The 24,559-nt window shown below is 45.3% G+C and overlaps 1 protein-coding gene across 7 annotated transcripts; it reads left to right on the top strand.

Moving 5' to 3' along the window:
* Positions 1–1,265: 1,265 nt before the first annotated feature.
* On the top strand, positions 1,266–24,424 carry LOC125018749 (vinculin-like). 7 transcript variants are annotated; one of them, XM_047602988.1, is made up of 24 exons: positions 1,273–1,752; positions 8,572–8,642; positions 9,772–9,922; positions 10,531–10,639; positions 11,426–11,548; positions 12,194–12,354; positions 12,651–12,653; positions 13,965–14,055; positions 14,150–14,297; positions 14,383–14,536; positions 14,823–14,998; positions 15,837–16,027; positions 16,435–16,461; positions 16,795–16,994; positions 17,278–17,406; positions 17,529–17,678; positions 17,786–17,894; positions 18,029–18,331; positions 18,418–18,542; positions 18,756–18,941; positions 19,961–20,137; positions 21,113–21,316; positions 21,404–21,508; positions 22,595–24,424. In XM_047602988.1, exons 1-24 carry the CDS (start codon positions 1,585–1,587, stop codon positions 22,739–22,741), a joined length of 3,408 nt encoding a protein of 1,135 aa, XP_047458944.1. In that variant the 5' UTR covers positions 1,273–1,584; the 3' UTR covers positions 22,742–24,424. The 7 variants fall into 7 exon arrangements, with proteins under 7 accessions (XP_047458948.1, XP_047458951.1, XP_047458950.1 ...); XM_047602992.1 differs by lacking the exon at positions 19,961–20,137 and having other exon boundaries at positions 1,266–1,752; XM_047602989.1 differs by lacking the exon at positions 12,651–12,653 and having other exon boundaries at positions 1,272–1,752.
* The last annotated feature ends 135 nt before the right edge of the window (positions 24,425–24,559 follow it).

Here is a 24,559-nt window from a genome sequence, read left to right as displayed (position 1 = left end):
TGCCGTATAACAACTGCAATCCAGCTGGTCATCGCGTCAGTACTCAGAGCAATACTTCAAAACCTCTCTAAGCAACCTGCCGCCATGTCTTCTATCAAAGTCTGTTTGGACAAGTCCACATATACAGATAGTTCACAGCAGGGCTACCGGAGCCAATCAGAGGCCGTCCTGCCCCCACTCGATTACTCAGAAACGCCAGTTTACTTTACTGCTTCTCCTACTCTGCCTCAATCCATATATGGGGTTGAGATGCAGCAAGTACAAATGCTACTCCTCTTTAAGGACAATTCTTAAGAAGAGGAGAACAGAGGAGAGGCGAAGACCAGACCGGGGATGACCAGAGTGTCCAGTCTGTCTGGTTTGGATAGCAGCCTCTTGTCCACACACACCCACATACAGAAAGGGGCTCTTTGGCCAACGCAGGGTCTCAAGCAGGGGTATAAATACTGCTGTTTTTTGCTGCTTGGGTCTCTGGTTTCCCCAACACATTCAGCCTCCCAACGAACCAACCACCCACCCTCCCACACACATACAAACACACAAACTCAAAGAGAGAAACTAAACCAGTGCACACGCTCCCATAAACTAGATTATAGAGTAACTCAGTTATTTTTATTGAGCGAAAGTGAATGATCGCACCCTAATGCACACAGAATTTTTAATGCAAAGTCTGAGGTGAACGCTGAAACAGTGGCGCGGCTGATCATCTAGCTGTTATCTGTTGTGTCAAGTTAGAGAAACAGCGTGTGGGTGCTGTGCAGTGATCGTTGAGACTCCTCCAGCTTCTGCCAGCAGCAAACTGAATCCTTGGTCTTTATTTAGACCTGGACATTGAGGCCTGGAGACATGAACTCCTGACCCACCTTTTAATGAACGCACCAGATCATGTGTCATATGCAGGTTTGAAGCTTCATTTAAACCATTTCCTTCTGCATCAGAGACAGTGGTGCAGATCATGCTCTCCCGGCTAATGTAGTCTACAATTTCATAGATGTGAAGCTGACCTTTATGAGGCTGCAGGGAGAAGAGCCACAAGGCGTAGCTATGTTTACAACCTTTCATCCTCGTAATTGTCGCACCTCCTCTCCAAAGACCTCCAATATGTTGGAATCCCAGTCTCTTCCCATTAAGTTACCCGAACACTTTCCTTTTTGGGGCCACTGGCATGCATGACGTAATTTGGGAAGAGCTCCCATTCGTGTGTGTGTTGTGTGTTTATGTGTGCATGATTTGTGTGTGCGCGTACAGGGAGAGCGTCAGTGCGCACCAACACCAACCAGCTTGGCAGCTGTATTCCTTGGCTGTGATTGGGTGGAGGGCGGTGATTCCTTCTGTCACGATTTGGGTCGCTCCCACCGGAGGACACCGACCGTCTGAGTCCAGCCTTTTCCGAGGTGCTCTACGCAGGAGACGGTGCACACCGGGAGGAGAGAGGGTTTCTTCTCAGGGGCCGGACTGACAACTCCGTATTTGCCGGCGTCGGTGGGGAGGAGAGGAGAGAAGGAGAGGAGAGAAGGAGGATCATCAGTGCTGGAGCGACCAGCCGCCTTTCTTCTGTCGGGGCTGCGGTAAAAGTCGTTCACGATGCCGGTGTTTCACACCAAGACCATCGAGAGTATCCTGGAGCCGGTGGCCCAGCAGATCTCCCACCTGGTCATCATGCACGAGGAGGGGGAGGTGGACGGTAAAGCCATCCCGGATCTGACGGTGCCGGTAGCCGCGGTGCAGGCGGCAGTCAGCAACCTTGTGCGGGTGAGTCCCGAGTTTGAAACCTGGGCGTCGATCCACAGTGAGCTCAGTGTCAAAGTGTCTGCATCCAGTGACATTTATCACCCAAACTTCCAAACCCGCAGGGCATTTCTGGAGACCGACTGGTGCAATAACTAGTGTGACAGTAGCCTTTATTTAATGTGACATAGACCATTAGAATAGCAGCTCATCAAACTGTCCTCGGAGCAGCTCATTTTTTTTTTTATATATATTTATATATACACGACTTCTGGATAAATGGTCCTGTTAGTGCCATCATGGTCCCCACTCTCCATTTAAATGTGATATAAAGCTGCCACACAGGCGGCTGACGCTCATGCGTGTTAAGCGCGTGCATTTGTTTTATTTGTGCGTTTCTGTGCGCACACATGTCAAACTTTGGTCAAATTAGCAATCGGACAGCAGCTCAATGAAGTTTGTAGGGCGGAAGAAACGAGGGCTGATTGAATCACACATCCCTCTCACTCTCTTACACATACACACACACCCCCCCACCCCACCACCCTCCCTCCCCTCTCTCCCCCCTCCAGATCAGTAAAATGCTAAATGTCACTTGTGCCATAGAAATAGCTGTATTGTATTTCTCTCGGCTTCACCAGACTTCGATTATTGCAGACTTTGCGGTTTATTAACAAACTCAGCAATAATATCCTCCACAGAGAAGATTTGCTCACTGGTCATTTATCAGGCCTCCCACCTCTGCCCTTCTCCCTCTGTTATTCATCTTTCCTTCCCATTTTTTTTTTTTTTTTTTTTTTACCCTTTTGCACTTTCGCCTCCTCTGTCCTTTCTTACACTCCCACTCCTGTTGAGTTCATTTGGTAGTTTTGTGCACACGAGAGGCCGATGTCTCCCCTGTGTACACTGCCCAGAAAAGTCAATAGAGGCCACATCATTAATGCTGATCCAGGGTTGTTGTTGTTGTTGGTGCAGGGGCGACCGGGCTTCACTCACTCAGGAGAAATCAGCCACAGACAGAAGGAAAGCCACATTATGACACTGACATTGTGAGTCGGACGTTGCAAAGAAAGAGCTGGTTTCGTGTGTATTTGTGCCAAAATGTGATGGGTGGGAAGGGGAAAGCTACTGCTGGTTAAATCTAAAAGCACTCACTTGCTTTTGTGATAACGCTCTGCATCTGTGAGGATCAGAAAAAAAAATTAAACCCATCTATTCAATGTCATGTCACATTACAATCTAAAATCTTACTGTAAAAAAACAATCTTACTTGAAGTGTGACCTGTACATTCAGAACCTCTGGTGTGGTTTATAAAGGTTTGTAGGCAAAACGTGGACTCAATGATTTGATATAAGAGGAAGAATAAGCGTTAGAAATAGTCCCATCAAGTAGTTGTGAACATGGCATCTTTTGTTGTTGTGCCACTGCTGCCGCCTCCCTCCGCAAGGACACGCAAGATCCTTTTCGATAAATATCTCATTAACTGATAATGAACGCAGGGTGCCTCCGTTTGAACTCAATCACTGTGGTGTGTGGAATAATGAAACATCCCCTTCCATGCGATACCGTCCAGCCACGCCGAGTCCCTGGCGCCCCGCTGCTACCAGGCGCGCTTCTCTTTCTCGGCTTGTCCTCGTCGATCCGCTCAGTTGATCCATCCAGACAGTGAGCAGAAGGAGGCTAATGGCAGCCTCGGGCTTGTCACTGGGTCTCGGATGACGGAGATATACACAGCTGCAGTTAGAGATCGGGACTGAGCGCAGGCCGGCACAGGGAGGAGTTAAGGGATAGTTCACCCAGACACCTAAAACTGCACTGTTCTGAAAAAAGTAAATAAAATATCAGCACACGCTGGTGAATTTGTGGGGGCAAAGACATCATCTCTTCATTCCGAAGAGATGATGTCTTTGCTAACAGAGGAGTAGGAGTTAAGAAGTGGGTGACAAGATGGTGTTGACAGAAAGCACAAAAGGTGCTTGAGAACAGAGTGTGTACAATCAGCTGTGCTTGGTTGCTGGGTAGATAAACTTGATTGGGTGTAAAAGACTCCCATACTTCTGAGCACTTTATTTTAGACAGCTGATTCGTGTCTACACTAATTTGGTGTTAAGATACAACATAGTACACGGCAAGATGCTGCCTTCACCACAAGAGTCCCACTGGACACTGATACAATTACATAGTTAACCACGTCCAGGGTGGGCTGGCTGTGAGGGGGGGTGGGCACTTAAATGTAGGTCACTGAGACACACACACACACACAAGGTGGGTGTCAGCCCCGATCTGTCAGAGGTTGCTGCGTGGGTTGATGCAGATTCGGCTAAACATGCAAAAGATGCTGCTGCCGGTGTTAAAACTTGCTGATGTTCATCTGATGACAGAGCAGTGGTGTTTGAGAAGTAGAGGCTCCCCTAAGGAGTCAACATAGATCCTGAGTATGCCTGGGGGGTGGTGGTGGGGGGAGGCTGGAGGAAGGAATAAATAGATTTACCGTTGAGTGAAGTAACCACACACTCAGCCTGAAGAGAGGGAGAGGAGGCCTGCGAGGAGCGAGACCGTCGACTACGGCCGACGATGAGTCGAGAAGGCGAGGAGGAGGGATGGAGAGAGGAAGAGAAAACGACACTTTCAGCTGGACGCCGGCACCCTGCGAGGGAGGGAAAGTGTCTCTGGCGTCTTCAAACGAGACTCTGCCAGGCCTCGATCCACCCTCCTACACACACACACACACACACACACACACACACACACACACACACACACACTGCAACTATCCTCAGTCTGCTCTCCCATGTAAATATGAGCCATCTCTTTTCATTCTTTGGCAGACACAGGAGGACTCCGGCTGTGTGTCCCCCTCTGCTTCCCAGTCTGCCTTCCACAAATCTTCTCCCTGCTTATATTAATAAACAGCAGAATTGCAAAATGGTTTTACTATAAATGATGAAATCCATCCATTGGCTAGCTGAGTATTACATCTATTTTACAAGGTGTGCAATTCCTGCTTCTTGTTTTTCGGTTTACCCACGCACACGATGGCACTAAACGTGGACGTCGTGGTGAACAGAGCGTTGATTTCTTTCTTTCTTTCTTTTTTAGATTTTTCTCTCTTGATTTTTCACCTGCAGTTTTCAAATACTGAGCTAATGGACACTAAGTTGAACATTATTATTGTTTAATAATCAGTGGCTCAGGTTTTGTGTGCACAGTGGATGAAGCGACAATGTATCATAACCAAGTTGGTCCCACATCCCCCGTCTTCACCAGCCCCAGCTTCACACAGTGCTTGGGCACATTTTAGTGCTTCGCTTTGGTTTTACTGCCCGTGACTTTCTCTTACTTTTCACTCAGAGCAGGAGTAGCTGTTTTTAGAGAAAAGGTTTTCAGACTCTAAAAAAAACAAAAAAAAACAGGCTCAGCCTTCTCAGCACCAAACAACAGAAAACTGTCAGTGATCTGGTGAATAAATCGGAGCGCTTAGCTGCAAAGATTCAGATATTTCCAATGGGGACTGATCGAAACCAAAATCCGAGGTAAAAGAAAAGATTGCACCTGACTCATTTATAATATATATATATATATATATATATATATATATATATATTGCTTAATGTGATGCAGTATATAATCCAATGTTGTTTCAGAATGAAAGTATAAAACCTGCACATGAAACAGAGCCGATCCTGTGAGTGCGTTTAGTGTCAGTTGTGATTAACTTCTCAATGAAACTCTCAGGATGTACAACCACACACACAACACGCTGTCAGTGTGTCCAGCGAACCACTTAGCTGTGCATTAATAATGTATCGAGCGGTCGATGCAGAGCGTCGCTGCTTACAGGAAACTCGGGAGCTCACGCGGCTCTTTGATCAGTCACCTGACGGGACTCGTAGCGTCCGTCGCGGGGGGGGAGGGGTCTGGCACAGTGCGCTCTACTTGTAGAGCTGCATTCTTCACAAGTTAGAGTTGGAAGTCTCCCGGCATTTTTCAGACTAGACGCATCTCAGTGTTTGTGGCTTCTCACAGAAACAGAAGTTCATCACTGACTAATATGCAGTTGATGCACAGGAGGAAATGGCCATGGCAGCCTCAGAAAGTATACACTGTTTTAAGCCACTCTTACATTATTATATTACCGTTATCTAGTTAAATTACATTTATTTCCAAGCAAGATAAAACACGTGCTATGAGAAGTATTCCATTAAAATGTTTCGTTATGCTTCAAATTATGAAACTACAGACAAACAGTTGGAGATGACAGACAGAAAGCACGCTGATATCCAGTCACAGCTTCCCTCAAGATCCCAGATGTTTTATTGTTTAGTTGAGTAGCTTCACAACATCTGCTTGGAACCGAAGTATTTCTGTATGAGTTTCCCCCCGTGTTTTAGCCAGCAAAGCTTTTAAGCCAGAGCATCAACAAGACGACATGTCTTTCCTCCACGGCATCCCACAGGTGCTCCGTGGGATTTAGGTCAGGGCTGTGGGAGGGCTCTTCTAACACTTGGATTTTCTTCTTTGGCAAAATCTTCTTTCAACAGGGGCTGGTGCGTTGCATCATTATCCTGCTAAAAGATATACTTCAATAGCATTCATTTTCTGGTTGATTTCACCCCAAATCACGTTATCAAAGTTTATCCAGATTTGCACCTCAATGCTTGACTGTAACGTTAGTAGTTTTTGTTAAGCATTGTCTTACTCACACATACCAAAATGATTCAGAGTTTCTGGAGATAGCAGATTTAATCTCAGTGGTAGTATTCTTTGGGTTTATGAATAATTTCCGCCAAATCAGTTACCTTATGAACTCATACTTGTTGATCATGTGAACTGAGCTGTATCTGGTATTTTTTCTTGGTTTTACTCACACTTATGTGATCTAATCCTACTTACGTCTCTTCTGTCTTCTCGATATTATTTTACTGACCAGTTTCAAAGTAATTTCTACCGGATGTTAAAGGGCAGCTACCAACACATACTCACAGTTACATAGGAGTGACCACCGGTGAGTTCATCACCTAAATGATGAAGTTTTCACAGTTTCAGTTGAAAACCTTTGGTCCTCATGGGTGGTTGCTGGTAGCATAACTGATCACCCGCATGCTAGCACATGGCCAGAGATTGCAACATCTGTCCAAAAAAAGAAAACCCCCACAGCGCTTATTACTGTCCATAAAATAAAAAATAAAACCCATGCATAGAGGAGACTGCTTGGACCTCAGATACGCTCTGTGCGACGGCTGTTTCCTGAGTCTCTGGAGCCAGAAAGTCTATTAACCAAATTTCACCGATGCAGCAGCGAGAGATTGATGTCATCATCTCGCTGTAATTGCATCTCGACCCCGTGTGTGTCTGCGAGTGGCTGCATACTCGTGCGTGTTATAGGTTGCGTCTCGTGTGGTAGAGCCATATGGCCTCTTTTTTTCTTCTTTTTTTTTTCAGCCAGCTGCGTCACTTCTGCATTCTGAACATCTGCAGGAGAAAGTAGCAGTGTCACCCTGCTGTTGCTGTTTAGTTGAGCGTGATTGATTTTCTTCTCAGTGCGGCTTTGTATATGTTGCGTGTGTGATTTACGAGGTCTGTGGTCTTCGGGCAAGATTCGAAGCTCCCGTGTTTCTGGCTTCTGACAGAACTAATACGTCACACTCGTGTCTCACCTCAAACATTTGCTGCATGTAAGTCAAAGCTGACAATGTTTGAAAACTGAAAATATTACGCTGCATATTACAGTATTTTGGCTTGTGCTGTCAAACAGAATTTAAATTAAGTTGCACAGTTTTAGCTGTATGTAGTTAGTTCCTGTGTTTTATTATAACGTAAAGATTAACAAGCCAGTACGAAATAGTCATTTATATTTATTTAAATCACCCAAATGGAGTTGGCTTTAGAGTATAGGTCTTCAACGTGAGGTCCGTGGCCCCTAAGGGGTCTGCTGAGGTACCGCAGGGGGGTCGCAAAAGTTTTGGTTGATTACACATTTTATATGTATATATATATATATATATATTTTTTTTTTTTTTTTAATTTTCCCTCACAAATTTAAAGAAAGCCTGTTCGGTCCCTAGGTGAAATCTCATGTATGTATGTATGTTTATGTCAGGTATGTTCATGTTTATGGCAGTTTCACAACCACCCTACTGTTGCACATGTTTGAAATGAAAAAAAAATGGATGTTTGAACCTGTGTATTATTTTAATAGTTTAATATTGAATGCAAAATGATGATAATAATGTATATTTGTAAATAGCACTAGGCCAAGTTTATTAAAGAACACATATGACTGGTAGAGGGTCCCTACTTAATTTCTCCATCAGTTTAGGGGTCCACTGAAGACCCCGTGCTTTAGAGTGACAGTGTTTCTTTGACAAAATGTTCTTAATGCTGAAATGAGTCTGAAGGCATGAAAACACTGGGTGGGCCACAGATGGAGGGAACTCTGAAAGAAAAATCAATACTCATTGTTTTGTCTGCCAGGTTCCATTTGTTCGACAAACGTGGTCCACGTTACGTGTATTGTCACCACGTCGAGTAACATTTGTGCCTGATTTAATGTTGAAAACCATTACAGACGCGCTATACTGTCAAATCAGCGGGGTCAGGCGTGCTACGGATCCTCACTTCATGGAGGACACCATGAGTGTCTCTCTTCCAAAGTCTCCTCGTGTCAAATAATAGACAGCAGAATCAACCGGGGGCGCGAGCTGCGTCCCCAGATATGACATGCATGCGTGTTTGAAATAGGTGTGAATTGATACGCACCCATCACGCTATTAATAGGGCTGGCTTGAATACCATTTCCTGGGCAGCTAATGATAATGAAATAAATGGTCCATCTGTTGCAGGTGGGGAAGGAAACGGTTCAAACAACAGAAGACCAGCTGATGAAGAGAGACATGCCTCCCGCTTTCATTAAGTAAGTCTGTGTCTGCAGAAGAAAGAACATTTCTGTTGTCCCTTTGTGTTCCTCCCGCCGTCTCACACCCACCAGCCACCCAGAGTCAAAATTGTGGAAGCGATCCACTTTATCTCAGCGGACAGAGAACTTGTTAAAAAGAGGATTCCAGGCAATTCAGTGTTAGGAAACATGGCGGCGATCCCAGCCGCAACAAAGAGCCACTTCTGAGGCTGAGGCCGGGTGACCGTCCGGCTCCTGCATCCAGACCGCTGAGAGGCTGTTTGTTGTTTTCCAGCTTGCCTCCAAAGAGCTGACATGAACTCTGGGTGCTGGCTGTGAACTCCTACTCAGCAGTCCTGGGACATAAAGCTGCGCCTGCCTGCATGAATGTGTTGCATTTTTATGGACATTTATCTCTTTTGCTGCTTGCTCTCTCACTCATTTCCTCTTCTTTCATTGCCCTGTTTCTTAATTTCCAATTCAGTTCAGTTCAGTTCAGTTTGACAGAAAAAGGGCCCAGGCCTCAAGCGGATCCACATGCCGCTCCTCTCGCTGCTCGATCACACAGACGTGGGGCGCTACACCATAAATCTCACTCACAGGGCTTTGGAGGGGGCATGTGGGAATGTGAACCTGCCTAAATATAGATGAACCAGCAGCCATTGATACCCTGACCAATGGGGGTCAGAAAGAGGAGGGACCTGGATTGATTTTTTTATTTTTTTTAATGCTCTTAAAATCCACCTCCTTCAACGTGCTAAGCTTATCACAGATCTCTAAGAGAGCACAAGATTTATTTTTTTAATCCTAAACAGTTTGCAGATTTTCAGAATCCAAGGTTACATCATTCTGAATCCATATAAACAGCTCCGTATAAACTGAATCTTAGATTACACAGGGAATTCGGGGGAGGAAATCTTTAAAGGGCAAAACCCAGAAAATAAATAAAAATAAATCTCTTCAGATATGTCCCTAGCTGCGCTTCTCCTTCTGTGCAGCATGGCAGCTTTTCCTGACACCCTGTTACACGCTGATTTGCTTTTTCTTGATGGGTGTCAGGTCTGATCCGTGATTTACAGGGCGACTGATTGATTGTTATTGGTGTGCAATTGGTTACAAAGTCCTAAACTGGCTGTTTTGTTTCCAGGGTGGAGAACTCCAGCTCCAAGCTCGTCCAGGCAGCTCAGATGTTGAAGGCAGATCCATACTCTGTTCCTGCACGAGATTACCTGATCGACGGATCCAGAGGGATACTGTCTGGAACGTCCGACCTGCTCCTCACCTTCGACGAGGCAGAGGTGTGTGTGTGTGTGTGTGTGTGTGTGTGTGTTTGGCTTTTTATATCCACACATGTGTCCCGATAATCACCCTTACTTCAGAAGACTGGCATCTTTCAGAGAAATAAAGCTTTATATAGCCGTACAGAGGAAGGAGGAACTCTTGCTTAGAGCCGTGATAGAGTCTCAAATGCAGCAAGATCTAATCACTGAGATCAAATGACTTCCCCCTGTCATAACTCAGGATGTGTGTTTGTGCGTCTGTGTGTGGCTGCTGCCCCTGTGTGTGTTCCAAGCGTTCAATGGCAGCTCCATAAGTAGAATCACATTGGCCACGTGATTATGCTCACCATGTCTCATCGCTAGCCTCATTTTTGAAAGAGCAGCTCTTCGCAGTCACAAGATGTACATCACAAGACTACACGCACACACGCACACAAAAAAGACACCACACAAACAACAGATTAACTTAACTAGTGTCTAAAAACAGTTCATGAACAGAAAGCATTTTGTTGTTATCATGATAAAATTTGGCTCTAATCTTAACCGCCAATTATCTTTTTTTCTTGTTGTTTCATGCCTCTTTAAGCGACCTAAGCTGCTTAATGATCGTGTGCTTTGTGTCCCAGGTGCGCAAGATAATCCGTGTGTGTAAAGGCATCTTAGAGTATCTGACAGTAGCCGAAGTGGTGGAGACCATGGAGGACCTCATCACTTACACCAAGAACCTCGGACCAGGTCAGCAGGAGCTTTTCTAAAAGCCAGACACTCTGTTTTATAGCTGCTGCTCAGTGAAGACAACTCACAGAATCCTTCACTGTTACTTATCCAAGGGAGTAATAAATGCCACTGAAATGCAGGCAGTAATCTGTAGCCCACCGGTGTCTCAGTTCAGAACATTTTCCCAATTCAGTGCTTTATAATAATTTTTCAAGTAAAAAATGCCAGAATTTTTCCAGTTTCTGGACTGATTAATCAAGGCGCATTAGCAGATTGAACCATAATCATAATCATCATAATTAGTGTAAATTAGTAAATTAGTTGTAGTTTTGATAATATAAAATTCTCATAAGTTGCTGTTAAAATTACATGAATAATGAATAAATCAAACCTCTTGTAAGCAGTGGGTTTGTTTTATAAGAGCCTCACGAAACAGAAAATGGTAAAATCGACCTTCGTTTCAGACGACTCTTTGGGTTAACGATCCGTATGTCACAATAATAAAACTGAATTAACCACTGACTGCTCCTTTGACACAAAGATGCTGTAATTAAGGGGTCCTTTCATCAACACGAGCAGGCTATTTATCATCAGCGGCAACAGGCCAGTCGTGCTGTCGCTGCTCTGTAGCATAATGAACTGGAGGTAATCTTAGGCCAAGGATTCCTCACACCTGATCGACGCCGCCATCGATTGTCCTGGTCAGATATTTATAATAATTAGAACGGTGCCCAAACCTAAGTCAGTGACAGTTGCTGCCTTCTGTCTCTAACTCTCTCGCTGTCCCATTTTTCCTCTCTGCAGGGATGACCAAAATGTCAAAGATGATTGAGGAGAGGCAGCAGGAGCTGACGCACCAAGAGCACAGACAGATGCTGGTCAACTCCATGAACACTGTCAAGGAGCTGCTGCCCGTTCTCATCTCAGGTGTGCATGTGGGACCGTGCTACAGCGCAGGTCATCGAGCATCCAGCAGTTGTTATAGCAACGCTGATAATTACAGTCATTAGGCTGGCTACACACATACATCGCCCACTGGCAGCTCCGCTAGCGCCCGTTCCTGCTGCACATCCTGCGCCAACAAAGAAGAGCTGTTTCAGCATTTATAATCCATGCATTCTTCAAAGGCAATAAATAATATTTTATATCAACAACAGACCACATTATTCTAATATTATTGCTAAATAGCAAAGCTTGCACTGGTAAACAGGGCTAACAGAGTAACATAGATTGTATATAAAGAGATTAGCTGCTCTGCTTGAATCAGCGACCTATCAGAAAATAGTTTTTCTCATTGAAAAAAAAAAAATCTCACTTCAAGCTCAAAACTTGAGAACCCCGCCGATAAATATACAGATGATCTGTTTTCCTCTTCCTTTTAGCGTCTTTCAGCTCCTTGTTTTGGTATAGTACTAATTTAATCATGTTAGTTCCCACTTTGCACTGAGAAAACTGTATTTGTTTTCACTGGAAAAGGTGGCGGCCAAAAACGATCCTTGTTTTAAGGGATTTTTAAATAAATAATGTGCTGGTATGTCATGATTTTAATAATACTCGTATTTCTGTCCTCAGCTATAAAGATCTTCGTCTCAACCAAGAGCAGCCGAGGCGCTGGCGTTGAGGAGGCGGAGAGGAACAGGAGGTTCACTTTTGAAAAGATGAGCGCTGAAATCAACGAGATCATAAGAGTCTTACAGCTCACCACGTGGGATGAAGACGCCTGGGCCAACAAGGTACGACCCACGCAGCACCAAGACTTTCCTCAGTTTATCCCTCTCATCCCAAAAAAAAAAAAACTTCAAATACCCCCACATGTCTACAGATTTTGTTTTGCAGTGCGTGTTCACACATTGACTGTAGCCACGCACTCTATCAACATGCCCCCCCACTGAGCTGCACCTCTACAAAAAAGTCACTCTTCACTTTCTGACTCCACTTTAAGTTTTTCTCGTTAGTATAACTACTCGTTTTTTCTTTTTTCTTTTCTTTCTTTCTTTACCTTCCTCCTCCATTCTTTTCCTCCCTGTAGAAGGTAAGCCTGTTTCTCTCCCCCTCTGCAGTTTCCAGCATGCAAGTGTGTGTGTGTGAGAGAGACAGAAAAGGAAATATGTCCACATGCTTACATATATATATATATGTACTGTATATCTGTCACGCTGGTATTTAACAGTAAGTGTGCCATGTGTTTTTAACTGACCGTTTCCTGATGTGATGACGCTCACTGCTTCATCACAGTGTTGTTACATGTGCATCTGTTTGTCTCTAGATGTCCATTTGAGTCAAATGGCTTGAAACAGATGACAGCTGTTCAGCTCAATTGCTTATTCTTTAACTGCAGAAATTCAGCCTGTCCTCGGTCATGGTATATTTATTTTTATTTGTGCTCTTCATGTTTACTGTGTGATTAAGCTGTCAGTGGGATGTTCTTGAAGAGACACTTTTGGGAACTGTTTAGGGAACAAGCATCGCAGATCATTTATGGTAAAAGGATCCGTTTCACTTGTCGAACCTGTAACCCTGCATGTTTCTCTGCACACAACTTCCTCAGACAATGATCTCTCTGTTTGTGTGTCCGTATGTGTGTGCTCTTGCTGTGGAAAAAAAAAAAAAAAAAAAAAAACAACTGCATACGCCGTGTATGAGCTGTGATAAGCACTTAGTGTCAGTGTGAGGGAAAGCACTGGCACACGACGACGACTGTGGTCCTCTCGGGTCATGAATTATAGAAATAAGCTGCTTGGTGTCCAGACACATCCATAATGGATGGGCTGTATTGAACGGTTCCACTTAAGCGGCTCATTCTCCTCTGAGCTGGAAAACACTTCTGCTGGCTTCCCATCTGGTATGAAGCAGTGGAAGAGTTGGTGACATTTTAAGATGTGAAGTTCAAGTCCCAAAAGTGGAACAAATGTCTCATTCTCTTTCCTTTATAATCAGTAGTACTCATTTATCAGACAGACAGACAGACAGACAGACAGATAGATAGATAGATAGATAGATAGATAGATAGATAGATAGATAGATAGATAGATAGATAGATAGATAGATAGATAGATAGATAGATAGATAGATAGATAGATAGATAGATAAAATAAAGTCTTGGTCTTTCATTACCATGAACACAGGTCACTCTAAAGCCATAAATACTGACTTTTACCTCCAAAAGCTGCAAATAGACCCCAACAAATGCAAGATATACTCAGTATTTACAGGTTATTTTGCTACATTATCGATAAAGCAGTATTCAGATCCAATGCCATAATGCATTCTTGTATCTTTTTAACTAATGCCCCCTGCTGTTGAAATAAAGCTAAACAACCGCCGTGTTCTCTCTGCACCTCAGGATATGGAGGCTTTGAAGAGGTCTCTGGCTCTGATTGAGTCGAAGATGGCACAGGCCAAAAACTGGCTCCGAGACCCTCACGGACAGCCAGGTGACCTTTCAGCCGTTTGTTTGTTTTCTGGTTTGTCTTCACCTAAAACCCCTAATCAGAGCTTTACGTTACTCCACGATCTCGCCGACACTAGGAGACCCCGGCGAGGTGGCACTGCGGGTGATCCTGGATGAAGCTGGTAAGGTGGGGGAGCTGTGCACTGGGAAGGAGAGGAAAGACATACTTGCAACCTCCAAGGCTCTGGGGCAAATGACCGACCAGATTGCGGATCTACGGGCCAGGTATTGCTTCCCGTACTCCTCACTGCGTGCATGTAATGTATTTGGTCGTCACCCTTCAGCGGAGTCTGTCTGTCTTTTTTGACAGAGGCCAGGGCCCGACCCCGGGGTGCATGCAGCGAGCAGGCCAGTGCTCACAGGGCTTAGACTTGTTATTTGGCAAAGTGGACAGCGCTGCGCGCAGGCTGGAGGCTCTAATCAATGCCAAGCAGGCCATAGCCAGGAGGCTGGATGCTGCACAGGTCAGACAGAAAAACAATAGAAGTATGGTGCCTCCTCTCTGTACTATATTTGTCCCGTATGTGTCCCCCTTGCTCTACTTATTTTCCAGGTTGTGGTTTTGTTTTACATTTCATTCACAGCACACACAAAAAAACACAAGCACGTTTCAACTGAGGGCTCTTCTGGATTTCCAGGGAGTTAAATTCGCAACATTTAGTCACCTTTTCTTGCTCTTGTAGCGTTTCTGTGAAGATTTCTTATTTCATCAAATATGAATTACGACATGCAGCATGTGTGCATTTCCAGGCATGGCTGGCTGATCCCAACGGAGGTCCTGAGGGAGAGGAGAACATCAGAGCGCTACTGGCAGAGGCCAAACGCATTGCCGATCTATGTGAAGACCCCAAAGAGAGGGATGACATCCTGCGCTCCATAAGCGAGATCGCAGGGCTCGCCGCCAGGCTCAAGGAGCTACGCAGACAGTATGTCGGCCCTCCTCTTACATGCACATGCACGGTCGAGGATGTATAGTGAATACTTGTGTAATCCTTAGAACCTCTGTTTTTTAGGCATAGGCTGCAACATCACACCCCCACTATTTTTTCTGCCTGGAAAATGTGTTGTTGCCTGTCAACTTTGGGCGTCAGTCCTCCGATAAGGTTGCTAAGCATTTGAATATGGTGCGATGGGGTGAAGGTGTTTGGGTGCAGGACTGGTAACAGCTTAAGACATTAAGGTGAAGAGTTTAAAGGGAAATACCACTTATTTTCACAACAGGCTTTAATATTTAAAATTAATTTCAAATGCATCCAATTTTTCCTATAAAGGACGGCGAGAAGAGTCACTGTTAAGTATTTCATGTGCTGCGTGTGCATTACCCTGTGATCCTGTGTGTTGAGCAGATCCACACAGGAGCCGGCAATCTGAATTTTAAAAGGAGGAAATGTGGCTGCATTAGTAGACGGGAGGATTTGGAGGTGTTATCAAGCACTTTCTACTCTGGAACAGATTGTACTTTTATAATACAGCATGTGCCTCAGTAGATATATTATCCTTGAATGATCCTTCAAGGACTGACTGTACAAGACCACAAAATAAATACTACATTTTCAATTGAAGCCATTAATGCAAACTTTATCTTTATTTTTCCTGCACAAAAAGTGGCATCAGCCTTGATGTCGAATGAGTGGTATTACCCTTTGAGGTGGTGTCCATTGAGGGTGTAATGAGACTTAATGGGTTTGTCTGTATTCATAAGATCACACATGGCTTTTATACCTTTCTGCCCCTCAAATAATCATCCGCTTCTTTGTGCCTCAGGGGTAAAGGGGACAGCCCGGAGGCCCGTGCACTGGCAAAGCAGATCGGGGCGGCACTGTTGAACCTGCAGTCAAAAACTAACCGAGCAGTGGCCAACATGAGACCGGCCAAGCCAGCCGTCACTCTGGAGGGGAAGATGGAGCAGGCCCTCCGCTGGGTGAACAACCCTGGAGTGGACGACAGAGGAGTAGGTGAGAAGGGTTTTTCGTGGCGGCTGGCGTAGTGGTTAGTCTCAAAAATAAGCACTCCCGTGCCTTTCGTCAGCTACGTGGATGATGAACTATGTGTGGGGTGAGGCATAACCTGGTGCCCTGTGCTGTAAGCCACCGAATATGTCATCTTGCATCATGTGAAGGGTTTGTGTTGTGCGACGTGACTGCAAAGAGTCGGTTTCTCAAGCGTGAAATTTTCATTTCTGAGTGTGACTGTGCCATTTCCTTAAATGCCCAGAGTGAAATATCTCATGCATGAATCATTAACTGACTAACCAGACCATCAGCTGGAGAGCACTGTATTGTTTACATCCTTTATTATGTTGTCGTCCTGATTTGTCACTTGATTGTTTCCTATTTTCTCGCATGCCTCCCTATGGGAGCAGAGTGTGAGGTGCTTCAGTGGAACACAGGTACCTGGACACTATACCATTTCTCAGAAGACAACTACAGAAATAGATATTTATAAATGTGTGAAACCATGACTGTGACTTCTTAGAAATTTAATGAGATCAGCATGACGAATGACAAATCGCAGTAATCTGTTATCGTATTTGCGGGAAATAGTGAAATAATTTCTCACCCTTTGACATAGACCATGATTCCAGCAAATACAAAAATAGCGTAATATAATTAAAGAGTCTAAATACCTGGACCTGAAAAAGCTGCTTCTGGGTTTTATTTAACACCCACAAGATTGCCAGTACATAAGCGTCGTGTGACCCCTGCCCTCTGTCACTCCTCAGGTCAGGCAGCAATCAGAGGAATGGTTGGGGAAGGGAGGAGGCTGGCGGCAGGCCTGTTAGGGCCGTACCGGCAGGACATGGCCGGGCGCTGCGACCGAACAGAGGCTCTAATGACAACCTTGGCAGACATGGCGAGCCGGGGTGAGGCTGAGGCTCCTCACGCACGAGCAATAGCAGCACAGCTGCAGGACACCCTTAAGGTATCTCAACGTTTTACAGACACGTATTCATTCGTACATTCTGAAACTCAACTTCCGCTCTCATTATTATATAAACTATACTCACAAGTCCAATTATACAAATATATATCTTCTTACAAATTTGAGTGAAAGAAAGCACGAAATCTATAGAGTATTTGTGCTAATGGTGCAGCGCTAAAACATGGAGTCTTAAGTGTGTGTGTGGTACATGCTGTTATCAATGAGTATTTAGGTGCAAGAGCTCCACCTAGTGGACTGATGCAGCAGTCTCCGCTTCTCCTAGGACCTGAGACAGCACATGCAGGAGGTGATGACCCAGGAGGTGTCTGATGTTTTCAGCGACACCACCACCCCCATCAAGCTGCTGGCCGTGGCAGCAACTGCTCCTCCAGATGCACCAAACAGGCAGGAGGTCGGTAATGTACAAAAATACAGGCGGCCCTTTGCACTGGCGCTACACGACACAGATGTTTTGGTTGTACAGTACATGAGGAGGATTATGTCTTGCTGTATTAATATTAATGTTTGTCAAAGGTGTTCGAGGAGCGCGCAGGGAACTTTGAGGCCCACGCAGGCCGTTTGGGGGCGACCGCAGAGAAAGCTGCTGCCGTGGGAACGGCCAATAAGAGCACGGTGGAGGGCATACATGCTGCGGTGAAACATGCCAGAGAGCTCACGCCACAGGTGCCTCTGTTTGCTTTGGCGTGTCTGATTTGCATGATTATGAACACCTTCATGAAATATCTGGCCGTCGTACACAATCTGAGTGTGACTTCTTTGTTGATGTCCAGGTGACGTCCGCCGCTCGGATCTTGTTGAAGAATCCTGGGAACAAAGCGGCGTATGAGCACTTTGACACCATGAAGAACCAGTGGATTGACAACGTGGAGAAACTCACCGGTGAGGATTTTATTTTGCAGGATAAATGAGCAACAGTTTCGCATTTTAAATAAGCGAATTGCTATGTCAGCCTGCAACGATTTCCTAAACTACGTTACAATCAGAAGGGTTGACATGTGTTTGTGCGTCTGCAGGTCTGGTGGACGAGGCCATCGACACCAAATCCCTGTTAAATGCTTCTGAGGAGGCGATAAAGAAAGACATCGACAAGTGCCGAGTTGCCATGGCAAATGTTCAGCCTCAGATGCTTGTTGCCGGGGCGACGAGCATAGCAAGACGAGCTAATCGGGTTCTGCTAGTGGCTAAGAGGGAAATGGAGAACTCCGAAGACCCGCGGTTCAGGGACACTGTGAAACGTGCCTCAGACATCCTCTCACACACCATCTCACCCATGGTGATGGATGCCAAGGCAGTGGCTGGGAACATACAAGATAAAGGTAAAGGACGGACACAAGGTGACGCGGTGACAAAGCACGACGCAGGTCTCGTTACTTTGCTTTGTGCTTCACCCTCTTCATCACAGGTCTGCAGAAAGCCTATTTGGACTCGTGTATGAGGATCTTGGCTGCAGTTGGAAAGGTTCGAGAAGCCTTCCAACCTCAGGAGCCGGACTTCCCTCCTCCACCTCCTGACCTGGACCAGCTCCATGTAAGCACATTCAAACACACACACACTCAAGATTATCCACAGTAAACCTCTGGCTCACCATTTCCTTATCAACTCTCACTGAAACTGACTGCAGGAATAGAGATAGGGATCAGGAAAAGTGGATTTTCATTAGTTTTGATTTGGTGACATTGAATTATTAACTTCTCCAATAGAAATAATGCAAAGCATATATGTAAATGTGTGTTTTTCCAGGTTAGTGATGAACGGGCGCCGCCCAAGCCCCCCTTGCCTCAAGGTGAGCTGCCTCCACCAAGGCCTCCCCCTCCAGAGGAAAAGGATGAGGAGTTCCCGGAGCAGAGGGCCGGGGAGGTGCTGAGCGAGCCCATGATGGTGGCAGCCAGGCAGCTGCACGACGAGGCACGCAAGTGGTCCAGCAAGGTCAGTTCACACAAACACACACATATATGTGTATATCATTTCAAAAAATAAAGGTTCATGTTCTACTGTGTTACGGTTACAATTGCAGGATACTACTACTGTTTCTCTTAAGGTTATTGAGTTCTGTGAACATATGAATTCCATGAAATCGTCCTGAAATGTGGAGATCAGTGACTTGATTCCAATTTCAGAGGAAAACTGGAAACTGTCATCTGTTCAAGTTGTGAGCGTGTAAGGCTCTTAATGGCTTACACGTGGACGCTTACATGCACAAAGTAAAAGATAAGAAAAGCAGTCATCTGCATAGAGATGATCCAGCCCCCCCTTTCATCTGTACGAGTAGACTTTGTGTTCCCTCTCATCCCAGTGTGCCAACGTTTTGTATGCGTGCATCCAGATGTTTTTGTGTGCACATAAGGAGAGTTAGTCCGTATAAATATTCCTATCCAGGAATTCCTCTTGTTATCTTTCTGCAGCTGTTTTATGGTCTACGTATTTAAGGTGTCTTTGGAAGCCAGGTGCTAAACGTCTATTATATAACACTTGGGTCACACTCCAGTGTACTCCTAAATAAAGTGGGAGGGCGCCAACCTCTGGTTTTGGTTACCTTATTTGATTGTGCAAATACTTCATAAACTGTCAGCCACTGCCTCAGGGACATCATCCACCTGCTTCCTTCCCAAACCAGCTCCGCTTTCTTCTTTTTTTTTTCCTCTCTATGGCTGTTCGTCCAAGTCCCCTGTTCCCGCTCCTTCTCTGTGCTTGTATCTTCCTCCTGTCCTGTGATCTTCCATCCAGTACCTCTCATACTGTACTAAATGCCTACTTTTCCCATGCTTCCTTCCCTCCTGCCATCCCTGGCTTTCTCCTTCCCCTTCTTCTCCACGTTCCTCCTTTTTTCTCCTCCTCCTTTTCTTCCCACCCCCTTTTGCCTCCCTCCCCTTCCCTTCCCATCCCAATCAATCCTCCTCCTCCTCCTCCAACCACCAACACTCCCCCTCCCTCCCTGCCTGGCCCAGCCTGAGGATGAGGAGGCAGTAGAGGAGAGGGAGGTAGATGATGAAGATGAGTTTACTGATGGTGAGGATGACTATGAGCCAGAGCTGCTGATGATGCCCTCCAACCAGCCTGTCAATCAACCCATTCTGGCAGCTGCCCAGTCTCTCCACCAGGAGGCGCGCAAGTGGTCCAGCAAGGTCTGCGCACATACATGCTCATGAGCGCACACACACAACCAGATGTGGGTCAGACGGTGACAAAAGGGAGGGTTGTAATGTGCTGTTTGACCCCCACACACTCACACATACGTCCACGCATGCAACACAGCGGAAAGCCCCGCAGGACAAGAAAACACCCTCCGGAGCACTAGCTGACAGTGGCTGGGGCTGTGCAAACTGATGAGCTCTGCATCTGCCACCGCCACGGAAAACCTCCAGCCAGCTGCAGCTGCTGTTTTGTTTTACTGCCGTTGCATTGTAAGCAGACGGCGGTTGACACGCGGCCGAGGCCACGCTAAGGTTGCACTAAAAGGTCGAGGACTGTGAGAATGGCGAGTTTGTTTGTTGTTGCACCGCGTGGAGAAACTGGCTTCACAAATCCCTCGCTAGTGTTCACGATTAGGTAAAGTGGTTCAGTAGCACTGATATATAACCGCTGTTGTCAGTCGCTCGTTGTCTTTGCAAGCTGTGAAGTCAAGGATGGCAGTTTCCCAAAGGCTCCCAGGTGATCTTAAGCTTTCACGTTAGACCGCCTGCTTACCCAGTACGATCACCCGCCTCTGCATCTTAGTCTCAGGGTGTGTACTAATCACTGCAACGCTGTGAACGTCACCTCATGGGCCCTGACCTCAGGTTGACTATGATCTGAGGAAGACGGTGAGAAGATTACATATCTTCTTCCATGAGGGTTGAAGGATATGTGGTAACTCTGACACTGCATGCAGCTGAACACGCATTTACATTTAACGCCTGCCTTGCTTTTGTATTTCATTAATACGAGTGTCGAAGTGTTTGTTGCCACCGCTTTCATAGTCCTTCATTTGATTCTTTGGCCAATGTGCAGAGACACGGCTCATAAAAAAATACTTCTATTCAGACCTCTTTTCTGAAGGAATGCTCGTCTGATCACAGCTTCTCCCTCCTCCTCCTCCACCTCCTCCCCATTCCTCGCAGGGTAACGACATCATCGCGGCGGCCAAGCGGATGGCTCTGCTAATGGCAGAAATGTCTCGGCTGGTGCGTGGTGGAAGCGGGAACAAGCGGGCTCTGATTCAGTGCGCCAAGGACATCGCCAAGGCCTCGGACGAAGTGACGAGGCTGGCCAAAGAGGTGGCCAAGCAGTGCACCGACAGGCGCATCAGAACCAACCTGCTGCAGGTGGGGACATGCTCGTTCACACACAAACACGTACTGAAAGACAGTCTCGCCTTCAGAAACTATTTACACATCTCCCTCCTTCCAAAGGTGTGTGAGCGAATCCCGACCATCAGCACCCAGCTGAAGATCCTCTCGACTGTCAAAGCCACCATGCTGGGACGCACAAACATCAGCGAAGAGGAGTCAGAGCAGGTAAACACGCAAAACCACACGCACCTTGTAGCTTGGAGCTGATGAAGGACCCAAATCATTCTCTGCAGACATATGTCAGCCACAACATTAAAACCACTGAAGGGTGATGTTAGTAACCGCCATTGATCATCTTATGACAATTCAATGTTCTGCTGGGAAACATTTCGACCTGGCATTTGTGTGATTGTTACTTAGACATGTACCACCCACTTGGACCAGACCAGGCACCCCCACGCCATAGTGGGAAGCAACCTGACACAGACACACACATACAAAAAAAAAAAAAAAAACACAGAGGACGCAAGGTGTTGACCTGGCCTCCAAATTCACTAGATCCCAAACTGATCAAGTATCTGTGGTATAAACTGGAACAAGCATCATCCACAGAGGCCTCTCCCTTCAACCCAAAGGACCCAAAGCCCCCTACCCACTAACAACATCCTGTTAACAGACACAGCAGGACACCCTCAGAAAACCCATGTCCATTCTCTGATGAGCCAGAATCGTTTTCGAGACACAGGGGAGAAGTACACAACATTAGCAAGAAGGGCATAATGTTGTGCTTGATCGGTGTACCTCACAGCAATAATACTGCACTAAAAGCCGAGTTGGCGGCCTGCCATGACTGCATCAATGGGACTAAATGAAACCTGACCCATTTAATGTCTGTATGGATACCGACTCCACATATTGATTCAGTGCATGACTTACACAATAGTGGAAAATTGATGCTATTCATAAATGTACTACTGAGCTTCTAAAATCAAGGTAAACTGTGAATTACTCACAGTTCCACAAAAAATAGAAGACGCATTTCCCCTCAAAATCTCTACACTACTCATATCACAGACCCTCAGATTCATATCATAACCCCACAACCACAAGCTACAAGAGTAAAATGCGGCTTACTCAGTGTTAACAATCTAAAAAAAGGCTCATTCATAATTCATCAATGACAAGGGACTTTTTACTTTTACTTTTGTGACTAGATTTTTACAAATAATGCTCTTATTTTTGATTGACATATTCTGATAGTTAGCTCGTTTTGTCCCACCTCTGCTCACCTCTGCACGTTTCCCTGCCCAGGCCACGGAGATGTTGGTCCACAACGCCCAGAATCTGATGCAGTCAGTGAAGGAGACGGTCAGAGAAGCAGAGGCGGCCTCCATCAAGATCCGCACAGACGCAGGATTCACCCTCCGCTGGGTGCGCAAGACCCCCTGGTACCAATAAACGTGACCCCCAGCCCCCTGAAGATAGCAACACTCTCAACTCTGCATCGACAGCACAAACCTCGGTTGAGAAGCAGCAGCGTGCGACTTCCAGAGGATACTGCAGGATTTTGAGCCATTTCTCCGCTGTAGTTCAGTTGTGTGTGTGCACCCGGAAGCTTTAGACTTGGTACCGTGCAGGTTTCATTTATCGGAGTGAGTTCGGCTTTGCTCTCCAGTTCCCTTTATCTGTAACTGTGGAATCACGCAGGCTTAACGGAGACAGTTTTTTAATATATATTTTTGGTATGTTGTGTTACAAGACTTTATCCAAATCCCAGGTATATATATTTTTTGCATGGAGATTTTTTCTATTTTCTACGGGGGAATTACGGCACTAAGATACTTATCTCCTAGATGAAGTTTACTTTGCATTCAGTGAGAGTTTCTTATTGTCTATTGTATATACAATATTTGTTTTATGGAGAACACGCAGCCGTGCGCTTCATTCACCGAGTCCGACACTAAAGTGTGGAGCCCTGTACGAGTCGACGAGCTCCCCGCTCTTCATGTTTACTTTGAGTTCTAACGCTGTTCTTAACTAAAGATCTGTCAAAGGTGATGCATTGCCGCCGCTGACCGGTGATGTTTATACTTGAAGAACTAAAAGGTCTTCTGGTTTAAAAGTGTAGTGGACACAAATGATACGTTTTAAAAGTTACTGTATGGATGTCGATCATAAGGCGGGATTTTTTTTTTTTTTTTTGATTGGAGGAAGGTAGATGAGTATGAGCAATGTGTGTTTTCAGTTCTATGTTTTCATTTTATTTAACGTGCACAGTGAATAATGCCAAAGGATTTGTTTTACGTACATGTCTCCTTCATAAAAAAAATATATCTTAAAGCTCAAAATCCAGGTTACTACAAATAATGCAGACCGTTTTCTTTCCCTTGTGAGGTCTGTTATTTTCTAGCTAAAGAGATAATGAATGTTTTTTACTCCGCTTTGAGTTTTTACTTGTAGCGTTTTGTGTCTGCACTTCTCTGTAACAGTTGAGCTGTTGGGATTTTTCTAAAATGATCAAAACCAATGATCTTAGACAAGCCTTCCAACATCCAGGTTTTAGATTTTTCTCCATGTGTGATCTCAGCAGTCTCCCCCTCTAAAGCGTTATTTTAAAACTTTTTTTTTTAGACAGCCCCGGTGGTTTGAAAACAAAAAAAAATGACAGCAGGCATTGATGCCATGTCTTTTTTTTAGATTTATTATTAATTTTGTTTTTTTCAAAGTAGCGTCTTGTCTAGGATCAACTCAACATTACATGCAAGTAGATCAGCGAATGCATGTTTCATTCCCTAAACAATAGGTTTTTACAGTGGCTGGTTTCAATTTAAATGTTAAATGGAGAATCTGTATGTGCGTGTGTCTGTGTGAAGTCTCTTCACTTTAACAGTATTAGCGAGCCGTCCCCGTGGTGGTCAGGGTCAGAGCTCTGAATAGCAGCACAGAATGTTAACTGCATTATTGTTATTTTTATTTGGGCCTACTGAGCACGTAGCAGTCACTGACCCCTCACTGAGAGCGACAGGGTGTAGATGCGTGTGTACTTGATGTGTTCATCCGCGCCCTGAATGTATTCTGATAGCTTCGAGCCCTGCCAACACATCTGCTGTGCCTTGGAAGAATAAAAGTCTTTAATGATGACTGGGGTCGGCCTCTTCCTCGGGTTTTGTCAGCACCGCTATATATACATACATGAAATAGAATTGAACTAAATAAATTCTAACCTAAAGGTGGCACTAGATTTAAAGGTAAGGGTTCACCATACTACACACCAAA

The sequence above is a fragment of the Mugil cephalus genome, chromosome 13, assembly GCF_022458985.1.
Source record: "Mugil cephalus isolate CIBA_MC_2020 chromosome 13, CIBA_Mcephalus_1.1, whole genome shotgun sequence".
In the NCBI taxonomy this organism is placed as follows: Eukaryota; Metazoa; Chordata; class Actinopteri; order Mugiliformes; family Mugilidae; genus Mugil; species Mugil cephalus.
Note: the sequence above shows the minus strand (reverse complement) of the source record. Positions and strands in the feature narration are given on the sequence as shown.